Source organism: Monopterus albus, unplaced genomic scaffold (assembly GCF_001952655.1).
Source record: "Monopterus albus unplaced genomic scaffold, M_albus_1.0 scaffold35.1, whole genome shotgun sequence".
Lineage (NCBI taxonomy): Eukaryota > Metazoa > Chordata > Actinopteri > Synbranchiformes > Synbranchidae > Monopterus > Monopterus albus.
This window is the reverse complement of record NW_018127915.1, coordinates 2124934-2152524: the sequence shown is the minus strand read 5'-3', so window position 1 is coordinate 2152524 and position 27591 is coordinate 2124934. Positions and strand designations below refer to the sequence as shown.

At 39.1% G+C, this 27591-nt stretch overlaps 3 protein-coding genes across 6 annotated transcripts; 2 read left to right on the top strand and 1 right to left on the bottom strand.

The window, feature by feature from the left end:
* Positions 1-168: 168 nt before the first annotated feature.
* cabp5b (calcium binding protein 5b) lies at positions 169-3271 on the top strand (the record flags this gene model as incomplete). The annotated part of the gene is made up of 5 exons (XM_020597827.1): positions 169-199; positions 311-454; positions 1587-1696; positions 1866-2013; positions 2688-3271. Coding segments are annotated over 5 exons (462 nt in total), but the record flags the coding sequence as incomplete, so codon positions are not given.
* A 2353-nt stretch (positions 3272-5624) lies between these two features.
* asphd1 (aspartate beta-hydroxylase domain containing 1) lies at positions 5625-10166 on the bottom strand. Of its 4 annotated transcripts, none has more exons than XM_020597852.1 (6): positions 10083-10166; positions 8255-8734; positions 7902-8108; positions 7417-7624; positions 6735-6848; positions 5625-6415 (listed from the first exon to the last, which is right to left on the bottom strand). In XM_020597852.1, the coding sequence occupies exons 2-6, from the start codon at positions 8705-8707 to the stop codon at positions 6306-6308; spliced, it is 1092 nt and encodes a 363-aa protein (XP_020453508.1). In that variant the 5' UTR covers positions 8708-8734; positions 10083-10166; the 3' UTR covers positions 5625-6305. The 4 variants fall into 4 exon arrangements, with proteins under 4 accessions (XP_020453508.1, XP_020453509.1, XP_020453511.1 ...); XM_020597853.1 differs by having other exon boundaries at positions 10093-10166; XM_020597855.1 differs by having other exon boundaries at positions 8255-8424; positions 10093-10166.
* Positions 10167-10222: 56 nt separating this feature from the next.
* sez6l2 (seizure related 6 homolog (mouse)-like 2) lies at positions 10223-25981 on the top strand. The gene is made up of 19 exons (XM_020597851.1): positions 10223-10376; positions 11124-11204; positions 11395-11523; positions 11612-11827; positions 15926-16062; positions 16742-16934; positions 17388-17573; positions 17697-17880; positions 18357-18520; positions 19193-19387; positions 20893-21031; positions 21873-22069; positions 22513-22707; positions 22991-23185; positions 23294-23485; positions 23738-23776; positions 24090-24207; positions 24394-24505; positions 24726-25981. The coding sequence occupies exons 1-19, from the start codon at positions 10229-10231 to the stop codon at positions 24753-24755; spliced, it is 2850 nt and encodes a 949-aa protein (XP_020453507.1). The 5' UTR covers positions 10223-10228; the 3' UTR covers positions 24756-25981.
* The last annotated feature ends 1610 nt before the right edge of the window (positions 25982-27591 follow it).

Below are 27591 nucleotides of genomic sequence, written 5' to 3'. Positions count from 1 at the left end.
CCCCCGGGGCCGCGGTAAAATTGTCAAGCGTTGACCGGTCCGCAGTGATAAAAAGGTTGGGGACCACTGCTGTAGATGATTATGATCATAACAATAGTTGTGTATTTTGCAGTAAACTAAAGCCTGCTAACATCATTTCATTTTTGTATCCATATTGTTGTTTTGCAGACAAGAACTCTTACACATGATGAGATAGAAGGTAACTGTGGCTTTTATGTTTTCAGATGAACGTATTAGGGTGCTGTACAATAGCTTTTCACATTTTACTTACATGCCATTTTTAATTTCCCTGTGTCTGTATGTTGTCTAGAGTTGCGTGAAGCTTTTGTAGAGTTTGATAAAGACAAGGATGGCTTCATAACCTGTAAAGACTTAGGGAACCTGATGAGGTCCATGGGTTACATGCCAACTGAAATGGAGCTGATAGAACTGAGCCAGAACATCAATATGAATTGTGAGTAATGTCCTCAAATTTATGAGGTAAAAGCACAAATGTGTCAAAATTCCATTAATTCCTTATTAATACAAATCATGTTGGGCTGAAATCTTATATTTAATGAACTGATCTGACCAACACATTTATAAAGTATATCTTCAATAAATGCCACAGCCAAGCCATTTTTTGATGTAGTTTGGAGTTCTCAAGAGTACGGTTCTGAAATAGTTTCAGGAAATGTGTCTTTCAGGCTCTGTGTCTCCTCTGCCCTTTCTTTGCCTAGTTCTATCTGGAAAGAAGCTTGTGAAAGTGCAGAATATATGGTCTGTTGGCTTATTGTATTAGTCAGTTGTTGACACCTTTTACAACAAAGTACAGAGAAGTTACATAATCATAGTTAAATAATTAGTTAAATGTGAACTGCGCACGTCTATGAAAGATGACAGAACACTGTGTGTTGCAAGTATATCACCGCACTGACATTTTTGTATGAAGTCTTCAGTGTTATGGTTTGTGGACGTGCTCCCTGTTTGCTGCTTTTATTTTGGTTTGGACTTCCTGTCTTGTGTCACCTCACCTGCCCCAGCTTTACCCCATTCTGCAATCGCCACTGCTTGTATTCACCTGTCCCTCATTAGCGTCTGCTCTCTTGTATATATATTCTCCTCCTTTCCCCTCAGCCTCTTGCTGGTTTGTTCTGCTTGCTATGTCCCTTCATGACACCCTGTTATTTCATGTTCTTCTGTAAGTTTGATTTGTTCTTCTGTTTGTGCCTGCCCTTCCTTCTTTCTATCTGTTTCTCTTTGAGTTGTTTATTTGTCTGTATTACAGATTCTTGGTTTGGTTCTTCAGTTTGTTATATAAGAGTTTGATTTTATTTTTCTTCGCTCCCTGACTGAACTGTTTTCACTGTTGGACATTGTTGTTTTGCTACTCGGTGTCAGTTTGAGCTTTTTGAGTTTTTTCCCCTTGTCGGTCTGTCAGTAGTTCCCTAACTAAAAGTCTGTTTTAGCAACTCCTTGGCCTGTCTCTGCAATTTGGGTCCTACCCAGCCTGAACCTTAACATTCAGTTAAAATAAGTAAATGTTAATGGAATGCTGGGTTTTTATTTTTGTTGTTTTTTTGTTTTTGTTTTTTGTCTTATTGCAGTGGGTGGACGAGTGGACTTTGAGGACTTTGTGGAACTAATGACCCCAAAACTTCTGGCTGAAACTGCAGGGATGATAGGAGTAAAGGAACTTAAAGATGCTTTCAAAGAGGTGAATTCAATGTTGGTTTTTGGCGCCACATGGTGGGCATTAAATGAACATACTGTAAAAGCTGAAACTTAAAATCTGGCAGAACATTGTTGTGACTGCAAACCATTCCAAATTCCCTAAAGCTTAGGGCATTATGTAAGTAATGCTTTTTCTTCTTCTGTGTTTGCAGTTTGATATAGATGGTGATGGTGCAATCACATCTGAAGAGCTGAGGCATGCCATGGTAAAGCTATTAGGAGAACACACCAGCAAGCATGAAATCGAAGCAGTGGTCAGGGAAGCTGATGAAAATGGAGATGGTACAGTTGATTTTGAGGGTGAGATACAAGCTCTTGCACACAAACGGCACAAAATACCTGATTTAACCTTACAGGCTTGCATTCTCTTCTGTTTAATGCTGAATTAGAAGACTGGTCTATGACATGAGGAAGTTGAAAGTTGGTTATCAGTAGTCTTTGATTTAAAGAAAAGCATAGAATTTAAAATGTTGACTATATTGTAAAACTGTCAAAGTGGCTTAAAATATGAGGTATGCAAGTATTGATGGGTATTTTAAACATTAAAATTACTTTAATTTGACACAGTAAACAGAATTTTCTTACAGACAACACTGTCAGCTACATTGATAGCTGCTATATTTCCTCCTCCAGTATGCCAGTAACAAGGCCCCGGCCTTGTGCACGCCATCTCACTGGTATAACTTACTGGCACACCTAAGTGCATCTGATCCATAATTATGATTAATCTGTGATTTTTCTGTCATGCCAAGTTATATCTGCCATAAAAAAAAAAGGTCTGACAGTTAAATATTTCATTTATTAGCTTATTCATTTACACATTCTACAAAGTAAGATCACACTGGTACATAAGCATTGGTCATTTGTTTTGGAAATAAACGTCACATTATTGTGGTTTCATTTATACTATTGATCCATTTGCTGCAAATATAAATTGATTTAGCTAATTAATATTTTGTCCATTCTCTTTACAGAGTTTGTGATTATGATGTCACAGAAATGAGGACGACAGAATGAATAGAAGGCTGTGAAATGGAGATGTTTGTAACTGAATCTGTTTATATGGCCTATTTATGGATAACTTCACTATTTTCTGTTTAAGTGGCATTTGTCTCATACACATTCTTCTAAAGTCTAGTAATTTTAAGTTAACAATTTATTAATGAATATAAAATTATTATAATTGAAATTTTGTTGTAAATAGGCACCGCATTTTTATTTGGATATTTACTATTCAGCATGTTTGGCAAATTTGTTTTTGTATAGTTTGCCTTCGTATAGTTTGCCCCACAGATCAGTGAGTGCTCAGCTGTTTGAAAAGAATGGCACTACTACTTTTTCTTGGTGAGAAGCTGATAAACACGGTTGCACTGCAGCTAAATAGGCCGGCAGTAGTAAAATGAGATGTCCGGCTTCTAGCTACTAGGCATGTCAGCAGAAGTGAAAGTACAATGTCAACAAATCTGAGTGTGCTGCACTGTGGGCTGGCCTTGGAGGACTAAAGTAAAACAAAATGCTGTCAACATGTTATCTTTGCTATTAAAAATGAGTGACAGGAGTTGGCATGTTCTTTCAATGTACTGAAGACCTAGGTAACGATGAAAACGGAGCACTTTAAAAATGCCATGAAGTTATATGTATGTAGTAGTGTAGATGGTGTAAACTTCTCTTCCTGAAAGTTTTTTTCATGAAGTTTGTACTTCCAGAATATTTTACATTTGGGCAAACCTCTTGCCTGTTCCTAGTCACACTTTGAAAAATGACTGGAAGATGAGCCCACAGAATTTCATGTTGCCTTGTAAATAATGTGTGGTTGACTTGGACAATGAACTCTTTTTGTGTATGCATGCTTCCTCCCAACAACAGGAGGAGATGATCAGTTCATATTTTTACAATAGTTTATGATCAGTCGCTCTCGGAGCTGTTGCTTCTACTGCTTTAGGCCGTGTCTGCAGTGAATATTATTAATCCAGAGGACTATCAATCAGCTGAAAATATACTGGCTTCCCAAAAGTAATGGCTGACGCTGTCATGGGCCCTTTGGTGCAACTGCAACCTTGACTGGCATTAAAGCTATTTGTCCTTCCAGTAGCACCTGAAGAACATGAGCCCAGTTGGGCCTGTGTCCCCTTGACTGCCACATCTTCACCTCCTATGCTTCCATCTCAGCAGGGTGTAAAAAGCTGTGCACCATCTGCTTGAAGTTTGTTTTGGTTTTTTTAGCATTGGTATTTGTATGTTTTCTAGAAGTTTACGTTCTAATTACTCAGTGTTTGAGCTTTGAACATACAATAATTCATCTCAAAGACAATTTGCAAATTTATAAGGTGGGAGGTTGGCATCGATATGATAAAGCTCCCCGAGCATGACTCCTAATGATTTTATTGAGCAGAACTGTACACTGACACACTTTGGTCATATCTGCAGTCTTGGCTTCAGTAGCACCAATATAGTAATTTACATTTTATTTTATCAGTAGACATTTTATAAGAAACACCACCACTGCCGGCTGCACCATGCTGGGCGATGTCACGGTCCCTGATTTGATTCTATTCATAAAGGGCTTTTAAACTCCTCTTAGTCTGACCCATCACCCAGGACCTGTTTGCCTTGGGAGACCCTACCAGGGGCATATAGCCCCCGACAACATAGCTCCTAGGATCACTCGCGTACTCAAACCCCTCCACCACAGTAAGGTGGCGGTTCAAGGAGGCTTAGACTGCTGCCCCCCGCAACCCGGTTCCAGATAAGCAGAGGAAAATGAATGGATGGATGGATGGATTTTATAAGAGCCTCTGGAAAACATAACATGTCGGCATTGTTAGTTTAGGTTGTTACTGGAAAATGAATTATAAGCTCATCAATCCACCATTCAACATGGTTAACTGATATTTCTGAATATTACATTGTGAGTGATATTACTGAGTTCATTTTTCAACTACAGTATATTGTTCATTTGCCATCTTTTGCTGAAAATAATCCCTCTAAGTCATAAACAAGATTGTTTGAATGTCATGGATGTGTTCTACAGAAAGTGGCTACAATGGGGAAACAAAACAGTTAAACGAATTTGTGTAGTGAATAATAATGGAAAAAATCAGGCAATATCATGCTAAGGATTTGCACCATCACTGGTTTGAAAAGATCTCTGTGCCACAGCAAGGCACATAACCTTGACTTGTGATAATGAGGTGGAGAGCTGAGCAAATTTAAGATGAGAGATTTATTCCAGGATTGATATCCCTTAATGCTGACCTACGACAGATTATTTGCTTCAGAATTTGATCAGCAGATGGATCTTTTGCTATCATCAAATCCCACCCAGCTCATAGAGTAAATGTCCAACGTTGAATGACCTATACATTATGAAACATACAACTACATAAACAATCACAGGAATAATCTGTCTCTCTGGGGGGATTAGTTCAATCTCTGTAATCCTCATCACAGGACCCTCAGATGAACAGATGGTAGATAAGACAAAATCACCATACTAATTCTCATCCACTGACTGAAAAAAGTGACCATAAAAGAGCTCTGGGAATTTAATGAACCACAATGTGCTTTCAAAATGTTGTAAATCAAAAGCTATAGACATAGTTTTCTCTCTCTCTCTCTCTCTCTGAAACAATTTTTGGGCTTCCATATAAAATACACTTGTATATTTTCTTATAGTCAGCAGACTTTTGTATAATATACTTGAATGCAATTTATTAAATTACAATAATAAAAATAATATACCTGAATACAATTTGTTAGATTACAATAAATGTGCTTTCCCTTTACTTTAAATACCCAAAAGGATTAGTCAAGTCTGCTCCATACATACTGTATGAACAAAAGTCTACCTACACATTTATTATTTTGTTACTTTATTAATTTATACACAGAGTCAGTGCTGTTTTATTAATATTTTGTTGTTGTTGCTGCTGCTGATGCTGTTGTTATTTGGATTACAAGAACAATATGTAAACCACTAACAAGCCACCAATTATAATAATAAACAATAAAAATATATTGATAGGTTTATGGATAGAAACATACACACATGTAATAAGAAGAGGAAGTATAACCACAGTATGCCGTATGCACAGTAGCATTTAAATAATTTTAATGTTTTCACAGGTTTTTAGGTGAAATCTTAGGTAAAATGTCTAAATTTTAAAATAAAGCATCTGTAGACTTTACATTTTGAAGGTATAACGCATGCATCAACAGCTCAAAACAACTTCATTAATCATGAGAGACACTAGGTTTCACATGCAAATAGAATTTGTTAGCAAGGCATGTCAAGATACTACAATTTACAATAGATAGCAAGATCTATCTTCTTAGGTTAGTTGTCTTTGTGCATTCAAATGATGTCAGTTTGTAGTTTGCAGCCAAATTGTTTAGCATCATCCATAATAATACATTCAAGTGGTACTTCCTGGTGTAAACCATAAATCAAACACCATTTGAAAGCATGGCTAATGGCTTGTGTAATTCTTACAGCAGATTTGCACAGTGATTCATTGACTTGAATTAGGTGAATGACCCACAACAAGCAGGGTTATGATAAGGCATCCCTGTATGTTTATATAGGTGGTGACTTAGAAGTCAGGGCTGAACATAAAGTCCAATGCTTGTCTCTCTGCTGCAGCCACATTTGGATGCCAGAGGTCAACGCTCAAAATGACCCGAGGTCCAGCATCTGGAGACCCTTTAAAAGAAGACATATAAAATTTTAGGTTCATCTATGAAACAGAGCCAAACTTAATTAACCCTAAGATACAACTGCTTGTTTTATGTGCAGATATTATGCATTGAACTTCACTTTTAATACTTACTATACAAATAAAAACCAAAATTAACAATGAAATACATATTTCCTACACCAATTTACATGTTACCAGTTGTGTTAACTGTAGTTGCATTTTTTTAAATAAATAAATCAAGTAAACACAAAAGCTTTCACCTTTCATCCAAAAGTAATATATGATCACAAATAAGTTTTTCAAAGTTGTTTATGACTCACTGACCCCTGTGGGAGACAGTGTGAAGGAATGAGTCATCAACCAGGAGGCAGTGTCCCTCTGACCAGCACTGAGGCTCCCCTCCCACCACCAGCTCACACAGGGAGGGAGTCTGTAGACCTACAAAGTGAAGTCCATTTTAAAACTGGTTACAAAATATGATGTTTCCTCTCAGCTGAGAAGGGCATGCACTCCAGCCATGTGTTTAAACCAGAGAGGATTATAGCCAGACGGATCATAGTACAAAATGAGCTAAGGGGGATTGAACCTCAACTCTGACCCACTAAGTACCATATTATGCAATGGTTTAGTATTTTATCAGATTATTCATCCTTTTCTGTTTTGTAGTATGGAGTCAGTAATACTAAATCCTGTAGGGGTACAAAGTACAAAGTATGCTGGGCCTTGATATGTCTGAAACGTTTTGTTACAAAAAACACAGGATCTTATTCTGGGAGGTACTGGCCATATGGATTAAGCATTCCTAAAGCCACGTGAGGTGTATTTAATTATTTCCCCATTAAAATACATTTTAAAACACTTTTGTCTATATAATGTGCTCATTGTCTGGTTCATATTGCTGACTTTCATATATCTTGGGGCTGTTACAGCAGAGTGCATTGCAATACTGCATGAAACAAAACTATAATTTGGTAGATTTTTATTGGATAAATGCAGATAAACCAACCAAGATGACAACGGAGCCGTGTATTGGTGGGGCCATATGAACTCCCCAACGTAGCTCCGGGCCCCAGCAGCCAAAATCCAGCAGATCCCAGTGAATTGCTGCTTATAAATGTTCGTAGAGAGAGAAGTGTCCGGTAGGTGCAGGGACAGGAGCGACAGTTTCCTGCTACATAGACGCCTGCACTGTACAAGGGAAACACTGCCTGGGCCTGAAAGAGAAAATGACAAACTATAGTATGTTTCAGATTAGATAAACTTAATAATAAGGGCAAAATCTATGAAATAAATACCAGAATATTTAAAGAAACACTAAGATAGACAATTTCATTTATTGCAACATTAGGAAAAAAGTTTCCATTGACATATTATATCATTTGGTTGGAAATATGTTCTTTCCATAGGACTTTGAATAACAAATACAAATTATTTTTATACAAAGGAAACTGCCGCTGTCTCACAGTGGCCCTAAATAATCTAAGTGTGTACCTTTGGCCCCAAACAGGTCCAGCCGTATTTTGAGTCAATGCCCCGCTGGTAAACAGCCTGAAATTCTGCCAAAATTGCAGGGTAGTTGGCTTCCAAGACCTCAATGTCATGTCGATGAGCATCACGTGGAAAGAAAGGAACACTTGGGACATCTGGCAGGAAGAAGAGATGAGGCTTCTGTATAGCGGAGTGATCATTTACTTTGACCTAAAGTGAGAATAATGAGAAATCGGTGATTAATTCTTAACAGTGCTTCCTTTCTCTGCTGTTTACCCATGAACAAAAAATGAGTTCCAAGTGAGCTGGTAAGATGAATACTTTTACACAACATTATGCAGTTTTGTATGGTGTACCTGCTCACGGAGGCCCTTATGAATGCGACCCATGCCCACCCAACTATAGCGTTTGGCATACTCTTGCAGTGCTGCATACAGTTTCTTGGCTTCTGCAGATGCCTGGGCTGGAAACAAGGCGTGACTCAGCACTGGGGTGAAGTAGCCCTGTCCCTCGTCTTCATCTTCCTCTGTTTCCATGGAGATAAAGGGAGTAATTTGATCGCTCCTTGACAGCTTGGATCGTGCACTACACTTTGTTCCAGCACAGATACTGCCACGGGACACCATGGACCGCCTTGAGCTTGCTTTGAGCTTTCCAGCATGTGTGTGACCTGGAATTTGCAGGTCGGAGCCCAGTCGATAACAGTGCCACAGAAACAGGAGTAGTAGAGTCCACAGAAGGCCGCTCAGTGAACGGACACCCAGTTCAACATATAGATGTAAGGGCAGTGTGTTCATTGACCAGTACATCCTTTAAATCTGTAGGACACTATGATACTAAAATAGAAACAGACTGAGAAATCATTATAATACATAAAGTTTTCACAGGTCTCAGGCCTATATCTTAGCATTTGTTATTCTCTGGACATTTTGTGAACTGTCCTTTCCTAACCCTGCCTAAAGATGTCCCCAGATACTTCCCCTCTTCCCTCGGTCACCTGACTGTTCACCTGCACACCTTTTCCCCTTTCCTTATCTGCTCTCTACCTGTTAGTTTTCGTTGTGTCCCTGTAGACTGTTTGGCACGGCCCCTCTCACTAAACACTAAAGAAACTAATGAAACATTCAGGACAGATCTACAGATCTATCACAGAGCCACTGACCCTTTGGTTTTGATGCCCTGAAGGCTGACTTCATGGTGTTATGTAAGTGCAGATCTTGGCTCCATTGCTCACTGAACAAACTAGCATAGAGCTAAACATTTTACCTCAGGCAATATTCTGAAATCATACCAAGATTTTTGCATTGCAACTTTTCAACTTTGGCTGCTAATTTCAACAGTGTTTGAAAATACGTTAAACTCCTTATGTATTCTTTGGCTACAGTGAGGTATACATAAACAGGCTAGCGTTTAACCACTGGCTGTTTGTTACTGCTTATCTACATGCAGTTTCCTTATCAGCTCCAGCTTTTATCTAATTGTGATTGTATTATTTCTTTTTGTTGTTGTCCTGCTTTCCTTCCTGTTTGTTGAAGAATGTGTCTCTGTTCACTTTCAGCTGTTATTGCTGCCAACATTAATAATCACCACCATGTAATGTAATGTAATACTGTTAAAAATCATAAAATAAATAGCCTATTAATGAGTTGCCAATATTGTGTATCTCTTCAGTTTTGGAGGAGCAGAGTCAAACAGGGAGTTTTTACTATTTCTTTCTTTCTTTCTTTCTTTCTTTCTTTCTTTCTTTCTTTCTTTCTTTCTTTCTTTCTTTATTAGTTACCCAAATGAGTGCGTTAACTTCTGTGCCTGAGTGAGCATGTGTTTTAGATGGGAGGCTTATTCCAACGCACGGTTTCGTGGTTGCATCAATTACATGCCAAGTGATGATACTGCCCACTGGAAATATCTATAAACTACAACATGGCTTGGCATAAAAAAGGTGTTCAATACACAATGAACTTGGATCGTTTCGCGTGCAATCGATTCAGCATTCATTTTGTTTTTGTTCTGCACCAGTCCACACGGCTCAGCTGCCTCATGTTTAATGCCCGCATTACATGTCACCTCACACATCCACCCATAAAAGGAAATCGCAGGACATAAATCTTCGCCATCGGCACATGCAGGCCTTTAAATAAACACTGTAAACCCACTTCATGCCGCATGTAACATCTGTCTGATTACCTTGACATACCGTGCAGCGCTGTGTCGGACACGCTTCAGCACCGTGTGGTGGACAGCTCCTCCAGCGCCCACAGACAAAATGTGGATGGAGCGCTGCTGCAGTTACCGTGTCCGGCCACTAGAGCGCGCCTGAAGCGTCAACACAAATGCCCTCACATCATAGCCGAATGCGTCAACCACAAGGTAACCAGCTAGGGGCACCTCACCAGCGCAAACCCTGCCGTGCTCTCGGGGCCCGAAGCAACAGGATACAGTCCCAGAAAAATAACACAGGACGCAACCTGGATAGCAAAGGTAAGCGGCAGGCACCTTTCAACACTGCAGAGATCGTTGTCGGTCTCACACCAGTGATGACTGATGCCCAAAATCGTCCTCCGCACAAAGATGCTGCCTCGTATGGCCCCATCATTTTGTCACACACCAGACTGGCATTTTCACCGAGAAAACGCCTCGATTAACAGCGGAGGTGCTTTGTGACACATCACCATTAACAGGTTGTAAATAAAATAAGGTTCTGAGTCTACCTGCGGCTGTGGTATGCTCCCTTGCTGAATGTTGGAATAGCGCATTTTCAGGCATGTTGTTGCAGATTTGGGGAAGAAAATGCAGGGGGAAGCCTGAATATTTAACATTATACCGTGTGCGATGTGTTCATAGGCCTAAGCTATTCGTTTTTTCCAAGACATGAAAAAATTGTATTACATTATAATTTACTAGATTGTGGGTTATATAAACTGCATGTATATTTTTCAGATTGCTGAAGCTGAGCTTTTACAGTACCACAACGCAATGATCCTCCAATTCGACTCACTGTGTGGCCTGTGTGATATAAACATATGCTCAGTACCTGAATTACGAGACAATAATTCATGATATGACTAATAATTTGCTATTCATTGCCACTCCAGTTAGCATGGGTTTATTTCGGTGCGTTCTACAGTAGTTAAGCTACTGCACAAACATAAATAGTACAAGATGCAATAATTGCTCTATTCACATTCACATAATAATTAATCATTCTGCTGACTTTAACCTTCACAGATCATTCAGTGTCATCCAAAGCCATGGGGTTCACATGCCTTGCTGTGATGCTGTCTGTCACCATGATCCATCCCGTTTCAGGTAAATGTATGTGCGTGTGTGTATGTGAGTTTGTGTTGTTTAATGCATGCACATTTATTCTCCCACTACAATCATGGAGTAGTGGCGTCTTGATTAATAGAAAAATATGGTGGCCACTTACTTGCCTTGCCTTCCTAAATAAGTTTGTTTTTGAAAATAACACAAATGCAACTATTCCTGGCTATTTCAGGTATGAGCTTTATGACTCCTGAACTGGATACACCACCAACATCAACCCCAGACTCTTACCCTCTGGGTGATCTGATCCATGCTGCCCTGCAGAGTAAGGAATACTTAGGCCAGGCTTCTCCAAGCACAGGTACACTAAAGACAGACATGCATTTATGAATTATGTATAGCTAGAGTGCAATGTGGGTGAGGGTTTTTTTAAACTGAACTTTCTGTAGGTACCACCACCAATCCAACACAAGCTGTGCCTGGGCTCGGGCAGACTGAGTCAACAGCGACAGTCATATCTCCAGGACTGCTCACCACAGCTTTAAGCTCCTCTTCTTCTGCCAGCCAGACAGGATCAAGGAATACCATGTCCTTGCTTCCCCTAGAAGAGGAGACAACCACCACTCTGATCACGACCACCACCATAACTACAATGCACATGCCAGGTACTTGCATGCCTCCACCTGGCTTCCCCTGAGCTTGGTTACTTATTAATAGATAAATACGGTTTTGATACATTTATGTAAAAATGCTTGGACAAATAATTAAAAATTTCAATTGTGGTTTTGAGTTTAACTCAGATTTTGGTGGCATCAGCAGCCATAGTTCCATTAATCCTTACTTAGTTCCGCAACGCAACTTCAGTAATTTCACTTCTCTGCCTGTGACTGAAGAACGAGTAACAAGAAGATCTTCACAGACAAGGTAATTGATATAAAACAGTCATAAGATATTAATGATGACACATCAACAGATTGCAATGTGAGCTACTTGTAAAGAAAAAGATGCACTTGTACATTTAGAAAATTGAAATGCTGTTATATAACCAGTCTTTAGTAGCCTAATGCTAATCTTTAAGTTAGCTATGGTGTCAAAATAGTTGCCTGCTAATGATGTAAAGTGACACTACACAGTTTTCATTTCTTTAGTTGTTTAGCCCATTGCTAACATTTTGACATTGTTAGCTGTTCAGACATGTCTGTGGATGCCTCTGGTCTTAGTCCTGCAAGAATAACCTGATTCTTGTACTTCTGCATTTCAGGATTCATGCTTTAAACACTTGGAGAGACACATACACAGAATGAGGGTGAAGATTGCTTTCCTGCTTTGCCCATTTCTCTGATGATAGTTTCTTTTTTTAATACAAGTAGAAATTGTTGTGCCATATTTATTTTCTTCAAATCTATATCCATCACAATGACAAAATATGGAGATAAAGAAAAGCAGGTGACTTACTGAAAGATTTTGGTAAAGCAGGTTATGAAATTGTCTGAGAGGGGCTTGAGTATATCTGAAAGAATTTTGCACATCTGCTGTCAAGTGATACTGTTTGTCTCATTTCCGCTCATGTTGACACATGAAAAGTCTTTGTTGTTTAGTTGTCTTTACAGCATCAAATAATAATAAACAAGGTGAATCCATAAGCACTAATAAAGATACTGTTACTGTCTTAATATTATGAGAAGGTAAATATTAAATTGACTAATCTGTATAAGTCAGTAAACAATGCTGTCATGGCCAGATACGGGGCAGCAAAGAGCCCAGTAGTATCTTTTATGAGTGATTGTTTGAAATGCTTTTAAGTGAGACAACATCACAGCATTTCTTTTGGCTCAGACGCCTGTGCAGGTCTCACTGCAGGCAGCGGGTACATGTGAGAATTAAAATAATGTGATTGTGCAGGTGGGGTGTCAGCTGATGCACACCAGATGTGGAGAGCGAAATGTCATGGGAGCAGGATGATCAGTGAGGTGTCTGTTTGTGAGTCATTTGGTTCCTCTGGGTTTTATTTTGTCTTTATTTGGAACTGTAATTTCAACACATCTTCCAAGTAGCGAGGAAATGGCAGGTTCACCATTAAAGATAACACAATTGTACCTTAAAGGAGTAGTTTCGCTTTCTTGTCCAGAGTAAGATGAAAAGATTGGTGCCACTTTTACTTCTGTGCAATAAGATACAATAAGATTGTCAATTAGATTTTTTTTCTCAAGTTGCTGTGTTGCTTTCTGCTTACACCTTTTTGTTTCTGTTCATTGTGCACCCAGAGGGCTGTAAAACCCTTTCACCTCCACATGATTTGTATTACAATCAATAATTTGATTCTACCTAAGCATAGCAGTAGTTTCAGTTAGACATGTGGTCAATAAAATAATTTAATCCAACACATCCCAGCTTCACCCAGTGCTTCAGTTCAGTCAGCACTTGCTGGTACAAAATGCTTTTAATGTAATCTTTTGATGTATTTCAGTTTAATTTGTGTACTCTTACTTCTAACTGCATACCATATATTTTAGACAAAAGATGCGATTAGTGTTGTCATACTTTAGTTCAGGACTTGTACTCCAGTCCAACTCAAGTGCAGATTTTCAGGATTCATGACTGAAATTGGACTTGAGTACTGATGACTTGGACTTGGACTCAGACTCGAGTATTGACTGCATTTAGACTAGGAAGCCTGGTGACAAGGACTCAAATTAATTCATTAATTTTTTTTATTTAGCAATAGCCCATAACAGTTTGGCATAAGATATTGATATTAAAACCTGTATCCAGCACAAGCACACACTCCACCTTTCTATAATTGATTTTTATATATCAGGTTACCAAGCAATATGGTGATGCAATACCCTGTTCAAAAGTTTGGAACATAAAATGGCAAGAGCTTTGTCAGCTGTGTTTAATATAGATCTTGATGAGTCTGACTCAGATAATGAGAGCTCAACTCTGACATGACCCGAACTCAACTCATACTTGACTCAGATTATTGTTTTGGTGACCTGGAGTTGACCCGGACTTGAACAGAAGGGACTCGAGACTTGGCTTGACTACAACACTGGATGTGATTATAATTATTGTAGTTGGTAGTTCACTGGACACTATAACAGTAAACTAAAGATCAGCCTTATATCAATTTGTAAACCTATTTATGTGTTTATTAGGTGTTCCTAATATTCTGACCCTCTCATGTATGTAGCTGGTGACACCTCTGAATATAATGTGGTCCAGTACAACAGCACCTTTAATTATGACCTCAATAATAAACATATAGTTGAATCTATTTATTACAATTTTCAGCTTCATAAACACAGATGTTAAGGCAATAACAATAAACTCAATATTTCAGAGCAGGATAACAAAATGTCTTTATGTACATTGTAAGTGTTATTGGGATATGTCACAGGGAGAAAGGTCTTGAACTTGAAACTAGGAGGAGCTCACTGACATTCCTTCATTGATTTGGTATTTTGATGATTAACACAGTGTGCAGTGTCTCACTGTGTTATGTGCCATTCGCACCTGTCAGTGAGCGAACGAGAAAGAGGCAGACCCAGGTAGCCGACTTCGATGCAAGCAGTGATTTATTATATACAGTGATGATAAGAATAAAAGTGCACAGAGGGAAATAGTGCGTAGTCCTGTCGATGAGTAGTAACCGGGTGTTGACCAACAGTAGGAGGTGAGGAGATGGAGAGCTGGGCCAAGCTGCATAGGCTGGGTCACTCCTGGGCTGGTCGGTGGTGATGGTGGCTACTGAAGGTGGAGACAGAGAGATGGAGACAATAGAGGAACAGATAGGCGACTGAGCATTGACCTGCCTGGGAGGGGAGAGTGGAGCCACGGTCTGGAGGAACAGTCCATGGGGGGGAACACAAAACAGTAGCTGGCTAGGGGATAAATACATACAAAACAACAAAAGAGCACGGAGGAAAAAATGGCCTAGAGACTAGAACGAACTGGCAAGTGACTGAGGAGTGAAACCGGGTAATATAGTGAGTGACCTAATCAAGTGCAGCTGGTGATAAGGGAGTGAGGAACAGGTGAACGTGATTAGTGTAAATGGGCAAGAGACAGTAGGAAAGGTGAGGGAGGCCAGAGCGGCCGAGCAAACCTGACACACTGGCTATCTAGCTATTTTGGTGTCAAAGATGGCTGTGGCTTTCACTACTGACCTGCTTGTGGAAGTGACAAAAACACAAAACAGTTGGTATTTTGTGTGTTTTTGTCACTTACGGTATGTTAAAGGGTGCAGATCCAAGTAGATCTTTCCAAAATCACAAAACCATGTTTTCTGTATGTTATTATTGTCTGGTTGTATACAGACAACCTTTTCTGGTACATTTTATTTTATTGTATTATAAACAAACAGCCAAACAGAGTCTGACCTTTATGGTTAACAGCTCTTGTCAGTATCTGCCAGCCACAATTCCTTACAGGCTGAAGGTCTTTAAAGTTTATTAAATTACTGCAGTGTTGCCCTACATTTGACAGCAGTAAGCTATGTGTGTGTGGCTCATTTTAACCCTTTCATTTGAATCTTCCCATGTAATTGTCTAATTCTAGCACATATACACATGCCTTTAATCACCACAGAACCTTGAGTAAATTGTGAGCATCCAGCACTAGGTTTGTAAAATAACTCTGCAGACCCACGGGATTCTTCTCTCCTCTTAAATTCTTGCTGATAACTATGAATTCTTCATATGTCCCAGTTTATGCAAACAATTTCAATGTTTTCTTCTCCTGCCTTTTCTTCCCCTTGATAGTACAATGCAATGCATCTTTGTCAGCAGTGGAGGATGTTGTTGAATCACCAGATCCTGCATCATCATCATCATCCTTTTCCCCTCTGGAATGCACTTATAGCATTACTGTGTATGCTGGCTATGGTGTGGAAATCCAGGTAATGTACATTATGAGTTCATAAACAGTTGTTTTTTTTAATATTAACTCTCTTCTAAGATGTTTTTCCACGGTAAAATTGTCAAAAGAAATGTTAATGGTCTATTTGAACTGAATATTTAGGCTTCTGTGCTGTACCACTGAAAGTAATATACAAAAATAAGGCTTAATATATTTATTAACAAATAAAGCATAGTTAAAGTTTTTACACAGTTTACAGGTTTATCAGAGGAAAAATTTGTGCAGAATTAAATTTTGAAAACAAATTTATGCACGTGTATTGCATTTTTAGGCTCATACACGGTAGCGTTGGTAGTTTATACTGAGTAGGTAAATGTTTGTGATTGGCTGCATATTTCAGATAAAACATTTGTCAGTGGTCATATGCAAATACACTATCATTCTAATAGTGACACAGCTGCAGCAGCAGTGTGATTGATCGGCTACAATTTATTAACTCTTTGCTACGAGACTCAAGAAGAATGTTAGTTAACTGCAATAATTGTTTTCCGTCAATGTACAGGTGCAGTATTTTCAGAGAAATACTATATTGTATGTCCTGAGCTAGATATGAATGTAGTGTCAGTTACACAGTGATTATTTCATTTGCTTTTGAAAGATCTAGCAAGTTTATTTATTAGAACAGCTCATGTGTCATTATTTCCCCTTGCTTCCTCTAGGTGAGGAAGGTCAATCTGTCCAAGGAGGAGTCTTTGACAATCATGGGTTTTGGAGGAAGAGGACCAGAGATGTTGGCCAACGAGACCCTGATGAGAGAGGGTCAGGTGATTCGCAGTGCAACCAATCAGGTGTACATTCACTATCGCAGTCTCAAACAGACCAACCACGGCGTGTTCAGCCTCCACTATCAAGGTAAAATCAGCCTTCAATTTCATTTTGTATAACTTGGATCAAAATTCACTAATCAAGGCAGCAGGTCTCTGTAATGACTTCAGCATGTTTTCCCACCAAAGACTGTGTCAGATTCTACTTGTATTTTATTTTATTTTCGTTAAACAGTTATAGCACTTTTACTGGTGCATGTTTCCTTTTATGACTGAGGTGTTAAAAGTGTTTCTGTGGCTGGAATGAAAACCTGCACACTGAAACCAGAAAGCAACAGAGAAATGTTTTGGTGATTCTAAATCAGTGGCATCTTTATCAAACATAGACCCGTGATGACAGATGTTACGAACAATAAAACGTAATCAAGAGCAGAAAAGAAAATGTGAAATAAAAGATCAGTTTTAAATTTTTATCTCAACTGTTTATCTTCCATTTTAAGCAAATAGTTTCATTTCCTTCCTGTCTCATCGACAACCGCAGCCTTTCTGCTGTCCTGCTCATTCCCCACGTCTCCTGAGGGCGGTGGCGTGACTGTGACAGACATCCACCCCGGAGGACAGGCTCACTTCCACTGTGACCCAGGTTTCCAGGTCCGCGGCCATGAGGTGGCTACGTGTGTCAACACCACACAGCCACACTGGAGCACTCCTGAGCCTCAGTGTGTCGGTCAGTAAACTGATTTAGATCTGCATTACATGCAGCAGTCACACAGGCGTCTCTGTGGAAGCAGTGGTGTTGTTAAGGTGGTGGATTTTGAAAAATAATATGTGGGATGTCATTTTTCAATAGCTGTGTCTTGTGGGGGATGGATTCGCAATGCGACAGTGGGTCGGATACTGTCTCCACCTCCTCCATCTGTCAGCAACCACAGTAATGGAAATAACCTGAGCTGCCACTGGTTAATAGAAGCCAAAGAGGGACACAGACTTCACCTACACTTTGAGAGGATTGCACTGGATGAAGATGATGACAAGTAAGTTTGCATTTCCACTGGTACGTGTATCACAGAAGCTGTTTTCTGACTCTGGTTTTAAAATATGGTAAAAGCAAGTCAACTTAGTAGAATGCACATCCCTGTGCACTGATGGTCTTGAGATAGCATTCTTGCCTACTACAATACATCACACCCAGCCACTGGGGCTGCACAAGCCAGTGCTTTCTTAGTGCAGGTCCCAACCCGTGAAACATCACACATGCACATCTGGATTCCACTGTGGCAACCAATTATAAGTACAGTAATTACCATTAATGAAAACTTTTATCTAAATGTTACCAAAGAAATATTTTTAATTCTACACTAGCGTTCTGGAAGTTAAACCAGCTGATGTAGCTTCAGCCTACAATATCTACACTATGCACATTCATACATTTTATATTCAGGTGCTGATCACATCATCTTCCTATTTTCTCATTCTTACACTGAGCGTCTTTCTGGTTTGTTCCTCTTAGGTTAATTGTGCGCAGTGGAAACAGTTCCCTGTCTCCACCGCTCTTTGATTCTGACCTGGATGATGTCCCAGAACGTGGGTTGCTCAGTGAGAGCTCCACACTGTACCTGGAGCTCACAGCCGATTCCTCCTCCATCCCTCTGCTTCTGGCACTGCGATACGAGGGTGAGTGCAGAGACTTTGGGTTCTCAGCCTGCACTCTTCTCCAGCAGTGTGAGAGATGCCTGTCATGTTGGATAAGATTTATTACAGAATTACCAGAACCCACCAATTATATGAGGTCAAAAGCCTCAGGGGTGATGTGTAATTTGTTAAAAGTTATTTTAATCTCTGTAAAACATTTTAAGGTTGGCCTTTAAAGTCTTGACAAGTTAGAGATGATTTAATTAAAGAGGTTAGATAGCTGATGTATTATATATTACATTTTTAACTGGAATGAGGTCTAATAGGCCACAGCTGTAGAGAAAATTAAGGCTTTCTTCTCCTTAGTTTGGGTTTGAGAGAACCACAATGAGCCACAGTAAGTGCTGACAGTCTGCCTATGCTTCAGTGGGATGGATCTTAGGCTTTGGAGATGTTCACTACTTAAATGTTTTGTGTTACACCTGGGGTTTTTCTAGCTAAGAGGTTTGAGATTCTGGATCACCCCAAGTGAAGAGCAGCACTGCATGCTCCTCAGAGAAGTGGTTATTGTTCTCTAATTTTGTCAAGCTGCAGAGCAACTACTAGATAAGAGAAGAAGATTTTCCAGGGAATATGGAAAAGCATTTTGTGATCAGTATAAATATATATATATATATATGTACATGTTGTGTTTCATTTCTGTCTTTTATTTAGCTTTTGATGATGAACACTGCTGGGAGCCATATATGCCTCATGGAAATTTCAGCAGCAGTGACATCACGTATCAGCTCGGCACCACTGTTACCTTTACGTGCTCTCCAGGCTTTGTCATGGAACAAGGCTCGGGGACAATTGAGTGTGTCGACCCCAGCAATCCTCACTGGAATGACAGTGAACCTGTGTGCCGAGGTATGTTTCAGGACTGAGCTTTGGTTGTATTGTGATGAAGTGAATGTAATAGTATGTAAATACTTATGCCAGTTTATGAATTGTTTTTTTATTTCTCTAATCAGACTTAAAAACATTCTTATTTCTTGTCCTTACTCTTGTTTTTTAGGCTTTATTGTCTTCATTTAAATAAACCAAAATCTGCTTAATCTATATTTGCAAAACAAATCAAGTTTTGTTAATTGTGTATGAAGTCAGGAAGCAATTTGATTCATTAATATTCAAACAGAATTGTGTTGAGATGGGCACCTGAAGCGTCACGATGTTGCATGAAGGGTGCAGCCACGCTGACTGTGTCATCTCCTGATCTGCTGGCATGCTGTGAACACTGCGAGCAAACAGACTCTGGTCAATATAAAACTGACAGAGACTCTACACCAGGTCACAGAGTGGCTGAACACAAGTGCTATAGTTTCAACCAAGCATTAAAATGACAGAAAGACATTCAGAAAGCCATAAGCTCTGCTACTTTTGCTTGCAGAAAAGCACAAATGACTCATACACAGTGATGTGTGTTAGCAATTTCAGTGCTCTGTATAGAGACGAGATCAGGAAATTTATGGCTGTCAACAAAGTCTTGAACATCCACATATGTCTCTCTCAGAGTAGAAACTGTTTAATTGCTTACAAATGAGACATCAAGACCTTGTATCTGTGATTCATAATATTTTATAGAGCTCACCCACATAGAGTAGCTCTTAAAGCAAAGCTGTTTCCCAGTGTTTAGTCCTGGTGGTCCTGTCCTCTTTATATCATGCTTTTATTAAAATACATTTGACAAATGTTGCAGTTAATATGTTCTCAAAGTAGTGTGTATCGCATGTAACCGTCTTCATGCACTGTTCTTCTCCATCATGAACAATCTTGGGTTCACTCCACAAACAAGCAAGTAGCAAGTCCTGCCATTGTATGTGAAGTGGGCCAGATCCTCCAAACCCAATCAAATTAAATGTGTTCTCACAGGAAAAATAGTGCATTCGACTTGAAATAGAAGCGCTACATTTGGCTGCTATTATAGCTGTTTGCACCCTGAGTCATCTCCCTGCTAACACACTCTCCTACAGTAGCTATTGTATCTGTTCAGGCCACAAGTTGCTGTGTTTGTTGTCAAGTAATGAGGTAAAGTGTTAAAGAGAACATTCTTCACATTCATTAATTTATCTGCCTAAATACAACATACAAGTTAACTTCTGTTTCTAATGAGGATGATGAAGGTTTTAAATAAACTGTTCTGATGCCATATACCATTTTGCACATATCCCTTCTTTAAGTGCTCTCTGTATTCTTTCCACCTATACCTGATCAGTTTTCCTTTTCTATACCATCTTGATTTGCATTCTCTCTCATTACTTCTCCAGTTGCTTTTCTTTTTTCAGCTTCTGTTATTTCATCACCACTTTCATCCTTCCCTCTGTCTCCCAGTGCTTGTCTTCACCTCAGTTTCTCTCTTCTCTTCTGCCTGTAAGCGCTGTGTGGAGGGGAGTTAACCGAGCCCACAGGCACCATCCTGTCTCCAGATTGGCCCCAGAGCTACTACAAGGGGCTAGACTGTGTATGGCAGATCCACGGTAATGAGGAGAAACGCATTGAACTGGATGTCCAGATGTGAGTATTACTCATTTATGTGGTTTGCAATTCAAAAGTAACCAAGTCTGTTTGTTGAGTGTAAGTAAAGTTGTCAAACTTACATCAGAAGGAAACTGTAGTCCTACATACACAGTAATGTAGTCCCTTTGCATCACAGATGCTGCTTGAATTTTTCTAGTTTGCTGAGCTCAAATCTTATTAAGCCCCAAAGGAGGATGGTTAATGTAACATGCAGTAATGACCCGGACACCAACAGAGCCCGTGGAGGACTGCCAAGCTAAATCTAGTTTGGCAATCTAATGGATTTTTGTCAAGAGTGTTTCAAGACTGCATTATACAACATTTTGTAATATTTGTTATGCCATCCACATTTCAAGTTGAATAAAGCTCTTACATATTTGCTGTAAAGATGAGTTAGCGTTTCCTGTGTAGAATAACATCATCACACTGCCAAATGATAACATATAACATGTCAGGGCTTAGCAATGGGACATACTGTATCTGGGAAAAACATGCCACATAAAACTTTAAAGTCAAGAAAGGTTTTTGTAGAAGAGAACACTTGTAGAAACACTTGATGACAGAAATATGAAACTATTACTTAGTGAATGTGGTTAAATATTCTCCTTAGGGAACTTGGGCCACCATATATTTAACTGCCAATCAACAATAGTTTATCCTTCCGAGTCAAAGTCATATTGCCTGTGTGTTTACACATATACACAATTTCAGCTCATTACTCTCCGTTATCTTTCTCTAACATCTCAAGCAAGTGTACACTGGATTGCTTGTCTTAAAAAATAATCTTTCTGAAGTGTAACCTCTTGTCTCTTTTTTTATTCATCTTTCTTTCTAAAAGCTTGAATATCCGCCACACTGATATACTGACCATTTTTGACGGACGTGATCTCATGTCTCACGTGATCGGACAATACCTGGGGTCCAGAGAGCGTTTCCAGGTTGTGTCGGGGGGATCCGAGGTCACCATTCAGTTTCAGAGTGATCCAGATGATTCCAGTTTTATCCTAAGTCAGGGATTCCTCATTCATTATCGAGGTGAGTGCACTCAGAGAGCGCATGTACCTCCATCAAGGCATAACGTTCACTCACGCAAAATGTGAAAAATGAGATCCAGAACAACACAAATGTGTCATAAAATCCTTGATCCGGATTGGATTCAGGTAATCTTTTAGGGTATAATAGGCAGTTATACTGTGCATCTTACCTGAACATTTCAGGGTCCTATCTTCATTATAGGCCAAGTTATGGCAGAAAACGTGCATTAAATTGACTTTTCAATGTTAACTTTAAATGACTGTCAAATCCAGAGTAGCTAACTGAGTTCATGGGCCAAACTATTAACATCTTTTACAGTGTACATAATACAGGTCTGTCTTGAAATTGAACAGCACAAATGAGGTCTGCTGCTATTAAAGACAAAATTATGAACAACTTTTTACATTTATTTTATTGAACTTCCCTCTTTCTGTGTCGTGCAGAGGTTGAGCCAAACGACACCTGCCCAACCCTCCCGCAAATTGAGTTTGGCTGGACCAGCTCCTCCCACTCGTCCCCAGTGAGAGGCAGTGTGCTGACCTACCAGTGCCAACCAGGATATGACATCAGTGGCTCTGACATCATCACCTGCCAGTGGGACCTGTCCTGGAGCAGCAGTCCACCCACTTGTGTTAAGGGTGAGACATATAATGGGACATGCTTTAGAAAGTTTAACGCTGCACACCAACCTTTTTTTAAGGACTGGGATCTGTGTGTGGTAAATATGTATCTGGAGACAGCAGCTGATTAGCTTAGCTTAGCATACAGACTGGAAACAGGGACACAGCTAGCCTGTACTTTTTACAGTTCACTTTTTATGTGCACATCAATCAAATTATACAGTATATGACATGATAATCATGGCAGCTGAAGCCCAACAGCAGTATCAAATTAAACACTTTCCCACATTGTCCCCCACAGTCCAGCAGTGTCCTGACCCAGGAGAGGTGGTAAACGGAGCACGCTCGGTGCGGCCTGAAGCAGGTTTTGCAGTTGGAACAGTTGTCCGTTTCTCCTGTAACCAGGGTTACCAACTGGAAGGTCCCAGCCAAATCTCCTGCCATGGCCGAGACACTGGCACCCCCAAATGGAGCGATCGCAGCCCAAAGTGTGTCTGTAAGTCTGTTTGCTGGACTCTGCTGGAGAGCCTTTTATAATGAGTACTTCTGCACGTTTACAAATTAACTGCTAATGCCTCTGTGTATTTTCTTGTGTTCTGAACAGTAAAGTATGACCCGTGTCCAAACCCCGGCGTCCCTGACAATGGTTACCAAACCTTGTACAAGCACAGCTACCAGGCAGGAGAGACTCTGCGATTTTTCTGTTACGAAGGCTATGAACTTATCGGTGAGGTCATTATCAGCTGTGTTCCCGGTCATCCCTCTCAGTGGAATAGCCCTCCACCCTTTTGCAAAGGTGAGGGTTATAACTCTTGTCAAAACATTCTTGTTTACTGTCCTGGAACACAGTATGTGAGTTAATAAGATTATGTTTTTACCATTAGCTGTTCTTTCTTGATTATCAAAGGATTGTGCTCTTACCTGCAGTTATTTTAGTAAAATAATAAAGCTACGTGTTGAAAGCCTGAATGTATATTTAGGGCTTTCAGGTGTAATGTGTGTTTCTCTCTCTCTCTCTCTCTCTCTTTTTCCTCTTCATTTCACACAGTGGCATATGAGGAGCTCTTGGATGATCACAAATTAGAAGGTGATTTCTTTCCTCTTCTCATTTCTGTCATGTTTATAAAGTCAAAGGTTCTTCTGACAAAATATATACTGACAAAAAAACATGTAGGATTTTTACTTTGGCACTACTGGTGGTATTAAAAACATTTAAGTAGATGAAGAAATGTTATGTGTGTGCTAACTGGTGTATGGATAGCAAACATTTCCTCTAGATTTCACTTGGCAGTTTGTCATTTTACATTTATTACCAAATGAAGAGTGCACTGTGAACTGGGAAAAAGTCTTATTTGATAGCAAAAGCATCTTTTTCTGGTGACTTTCTGGCTGTTTTACAGTGTCCCAGTCATTTGAGCCGTCCCATCAGATCCTGAGTGAGAACATTGCTTTGGCAATAATTCTGCCAATCATCCTGGTCATCCTCCTGATTGGAGGAATTTACATGTACTATACAAAGTAAGTACCCTGGTTAAGTAAAATGACAATTAGTCCTTCATCACTGTACACAAATGTTGTGTATATTGTGTGGCAGAGTTGTTGCAGCACAGCTTTTACTTTTTTCACCTCAGTCCACAATAATGAATGCACTGTAGCTTTTATTCGTGTGTTTATAGGTATGTGCTTTGATTTTCTCACCCACAGCATATGCAGACTAGAGTGGAAGCCACTCTTCTGGAAGTCTCTGTCTCACACACACTCCTACAGTCCCATTACAGTTGAGTCAGATTTCAACAACCCTCTTTATGAGGCAGGGGTAAGTAAACATTTCTTTCCTGTGGGTTTTTTTTATTTTTTATCTGAGATCTAAAGCTAGTTTATGTACAATTATTTTAAATGTAGAATAGTTTCAAATTATCTATAGAATTTATGTTTGTTTGGACCATTAAAATTGGTTCTCATTCTTTTCCTTAGAAATAGTTTGTCTCTCTGTTTTAACTGTTTTTTTACTGATTGGTTTCTTACTTTGAACACAGGATACACGGGAGTATGAAGTATCCATTTAAAGGAGAAAATGTCTTGGTGAGAATTAAAATCCACAGTTTTTGAATGATGAATTGGTTAATATTATAAGGCCTCACACGCCCTTCAACATTCATTTTTAATTTTCTTTCTGTTTTACCATCATTGTGTCTTTGGTTTATCAACTGTGGAATAGCATTATTTTGATTAGTTACATTGCCAAAAATGGGTCCTACTTTGCACCGCAGCTTTCTGTATCATTAGGATTGGTGCCTTATGAAGGACAAGGAACTGACAACAAAGAAAAACTAACAGTGTGGGAGGAATAAGAACAGGAATGGGGGAAGGGGTAAAGGGGAATTCATTAATTTATTTAGTGAAATCATTATGAATCCAAAACATTAGAGAACTTGGCAATACTTTATTTTGTTACACTCAAAAGATACAGTCATGAGCATAGAATACATGATGAATGTTTTTCTTTCATGGTACATTTTACAAAATCTTATATTAAAAGGGAAAATTCTTTCATGTATGTTTTCTGAAACATTTTTTCCTCATTTTATCTCTGTGAAACACACACACACACACACACACACACACACACAAATTGAATGTAAATATCTGACTTAATATTAATTGAGGTTAATATATATACTTATTATATATGCCTCATATATACAGTACACTTATACTTGGTGGCTGGGGGTTATATATTTTCATTATATATAATGAAAATTCAGTGCCAAATTATAATGTTAAATAATTTAATGTCCCTAGGTGTTTCATCTGTTGTTGCAGTAGTATTTACAAAGAACGTGCTTATTTTTTTTCTTTGCTGTTTCTGGAGTGCATTGTCACCCACTGTCACATGACCTATAAGAAAAGCTGAGAACATGAATGTCATTATGCTTAGAGCATGCACTGATTGTAAATTTTATTGCTTCTGCTCAATCTCGCTGTTATCATTAGAGTTATTGACAGTTATCATTGTTATCAGATTTGATGTTGTATGCACTATGTTGATGAAAAACTACCAATTGGGCTGCTTGCTGTGATGCATTATGTATTTATTTACGAATGATTGTTTGAACAGTGAATGCAGTATCATTCACTGTACCAAATGAAGGATCTTGGAGACTGTTGCTTTGTAGACTTATTCTTCTCTTATCATCAGTAGCATTTCTTTGCTTCATATACAAATACACTCTTTTGAAGGCAGTAAATTATTTGCTGAACTGGAAATAAAGTCTTTGTTGAATGGTGTAAAATTTGTAGAAATGAGCTTGTGTTTTATTTATTAGCATGCCATTCATAAACATAAAACTAAACCATTAAATGGTCATAGTCATCTGTCTACATATCTGTTATTCCCGCTGAGGAACTGTGACCAATAGAGAATAACAGACACAATCATTAACATGAAGTATTAACATACTGTTATATCTACATTGGCACTGCCTTGACAAAATTGATATATTAGTTACTCACTTCGACCACAAGGGGGCGGTAAACACTCCTGATTCTGAATGCATTCTTGATACATTCAACTACATCTCCCTTTTCGCCAAATGGGCATTGTTTAGAAGGGTAGAAATTAACTAATTAGGGATCTCCATATCAGAAAACCTTGGTTGCTATGGTGGCTGTTGATGATGATTTTAACGTTACTGTTATTTGCAACGATCACAGAGCTATGAGTTGCACATATCAACAATAACAACGTTTATACTGGTATTCCTGTTCATTAGCCACAAATATGTGCTTTAGTTTACTGTGACCACTATGTGGCAGTAAACAACCTAAACACACTGAAATATACATGATCTTTTCATTATATTTTCGTTTTCAATTTGGTCGTTTTATTTTGAAAGTATTTACCAGAAGTATTAGCATCCTGTCATAGCTACATTGACGCTGCCTTGACAAATTTTTACATTGTAAGTACTCACTGCGCCCGCTAGAGGGCAGTAAACACCCATGATTCCAAATACACCAAGGTCAACCGTATCCCTTGTTAACGTTAGGCTATTTGAACATTGTCAGAAAGGAAAATTAATCTCCACCTCAGCAAGTTGATGTAAAACTTTAGTAATAATCATCGTAATATGAGTCCTATATGTTAATATGTAAAAGGAATTTACTATTACAAAACATGGTGGAACGAGAAAGTACAGGACAGCATTCAGAGGAAGAGGCTAGCTAAAAAAAAGTGGGACGTAGAAAGGACTGAAGACAGTAGACAGGATTACAAGAAATTGCAGCGTAGAGTGAAGAGGGAGGTGGCAATGGCCAAATAGAAAGCATATGATGAGTTGTATGCCAGGTTAGACATGAGGGAAGGTGAGAAGGACTTGTACAGATTAGCAAGACAGAGAGATGGAGATGGGAAGGATGAGCAACAGATAAGGGTGATTAAAGGCAGAGATGGAAAGGTGCTATTCTCTGAAGGGCTGTTTCAGGAAGGTGAAGGCCCAGAGCGTTCACATCGACTTGAAGAGGATGACAAGCTCGGGAGTCAGTTTCGGCTGTGACAGTGATCTGCTGGTAAGAAACACACCAGCCCAGCCTGTATAAAAAAGGTGTAAATCAATGGCGGTAATTAGAAAATTTGGAGGTGCTGGTGCCCACAGTGAGCTTGATGGCTTCTGTTTGAAAGAATTTCATATTTCTGTTAGATATAAATTTTAGTCATTTTCTTTCCTGTTGTGCTTTTTTTGTTTTTCTTTGAAATTGTCAGTCTGTAAAGGAACCGTAAAAACAAGCAAAATGGAGTTACCCCCCAAAAACAGTGCAGTAGTCATTTTCTAGTTCAGTGTCTTTTAGGATTTGAAGAGTATTGTTACCTGTTATTGTGTTTTTGTGGATTTAGAGAAAGTG

Coding starts and splice junctions, on each gene's coding strand:
- asphd1 (XM_020597852.1), bottom strand. CDS start 8,707: ATGTACTGGTCAATGAACACACTGCCCTTACATCTATATGTTGAACTG. Junction 7,625..7,901: donor GGACCTGTTTGGGGCCAAAG/GTACACACTTAG, acceptor TTTCTCTTTCAG/GCCCAGGCAGTGTTTCCCTT. Junction 6,416..6,734: donor TCACACTGTCTCCCACAGGG/GTCAGTGAGTCA, acceptor CTTCTTTTAAAG/GGTCTCCAGATGCTGGACCT.
- sez6l2 (XM_020597851.1), top strand. CDS start 10,229: ATGCCCTCACATCATAGCCGAATGCGTCAACCACAAGGTAACCAGCTA. Junction 16,063..16,741: donor GCTATGGTGTGGAAATCCAG/GTAATGTACATT, acceptor TGCTTCCTCTAG/GTGAGGAAGGTCAATCTGTC. Junction 24,208..24,393: donor ATTTACATGTACTATACAAA/GTAAGTACCCTG, acceptor TCTCACCCACAG/CATATGCAGACTAGAGTGGA.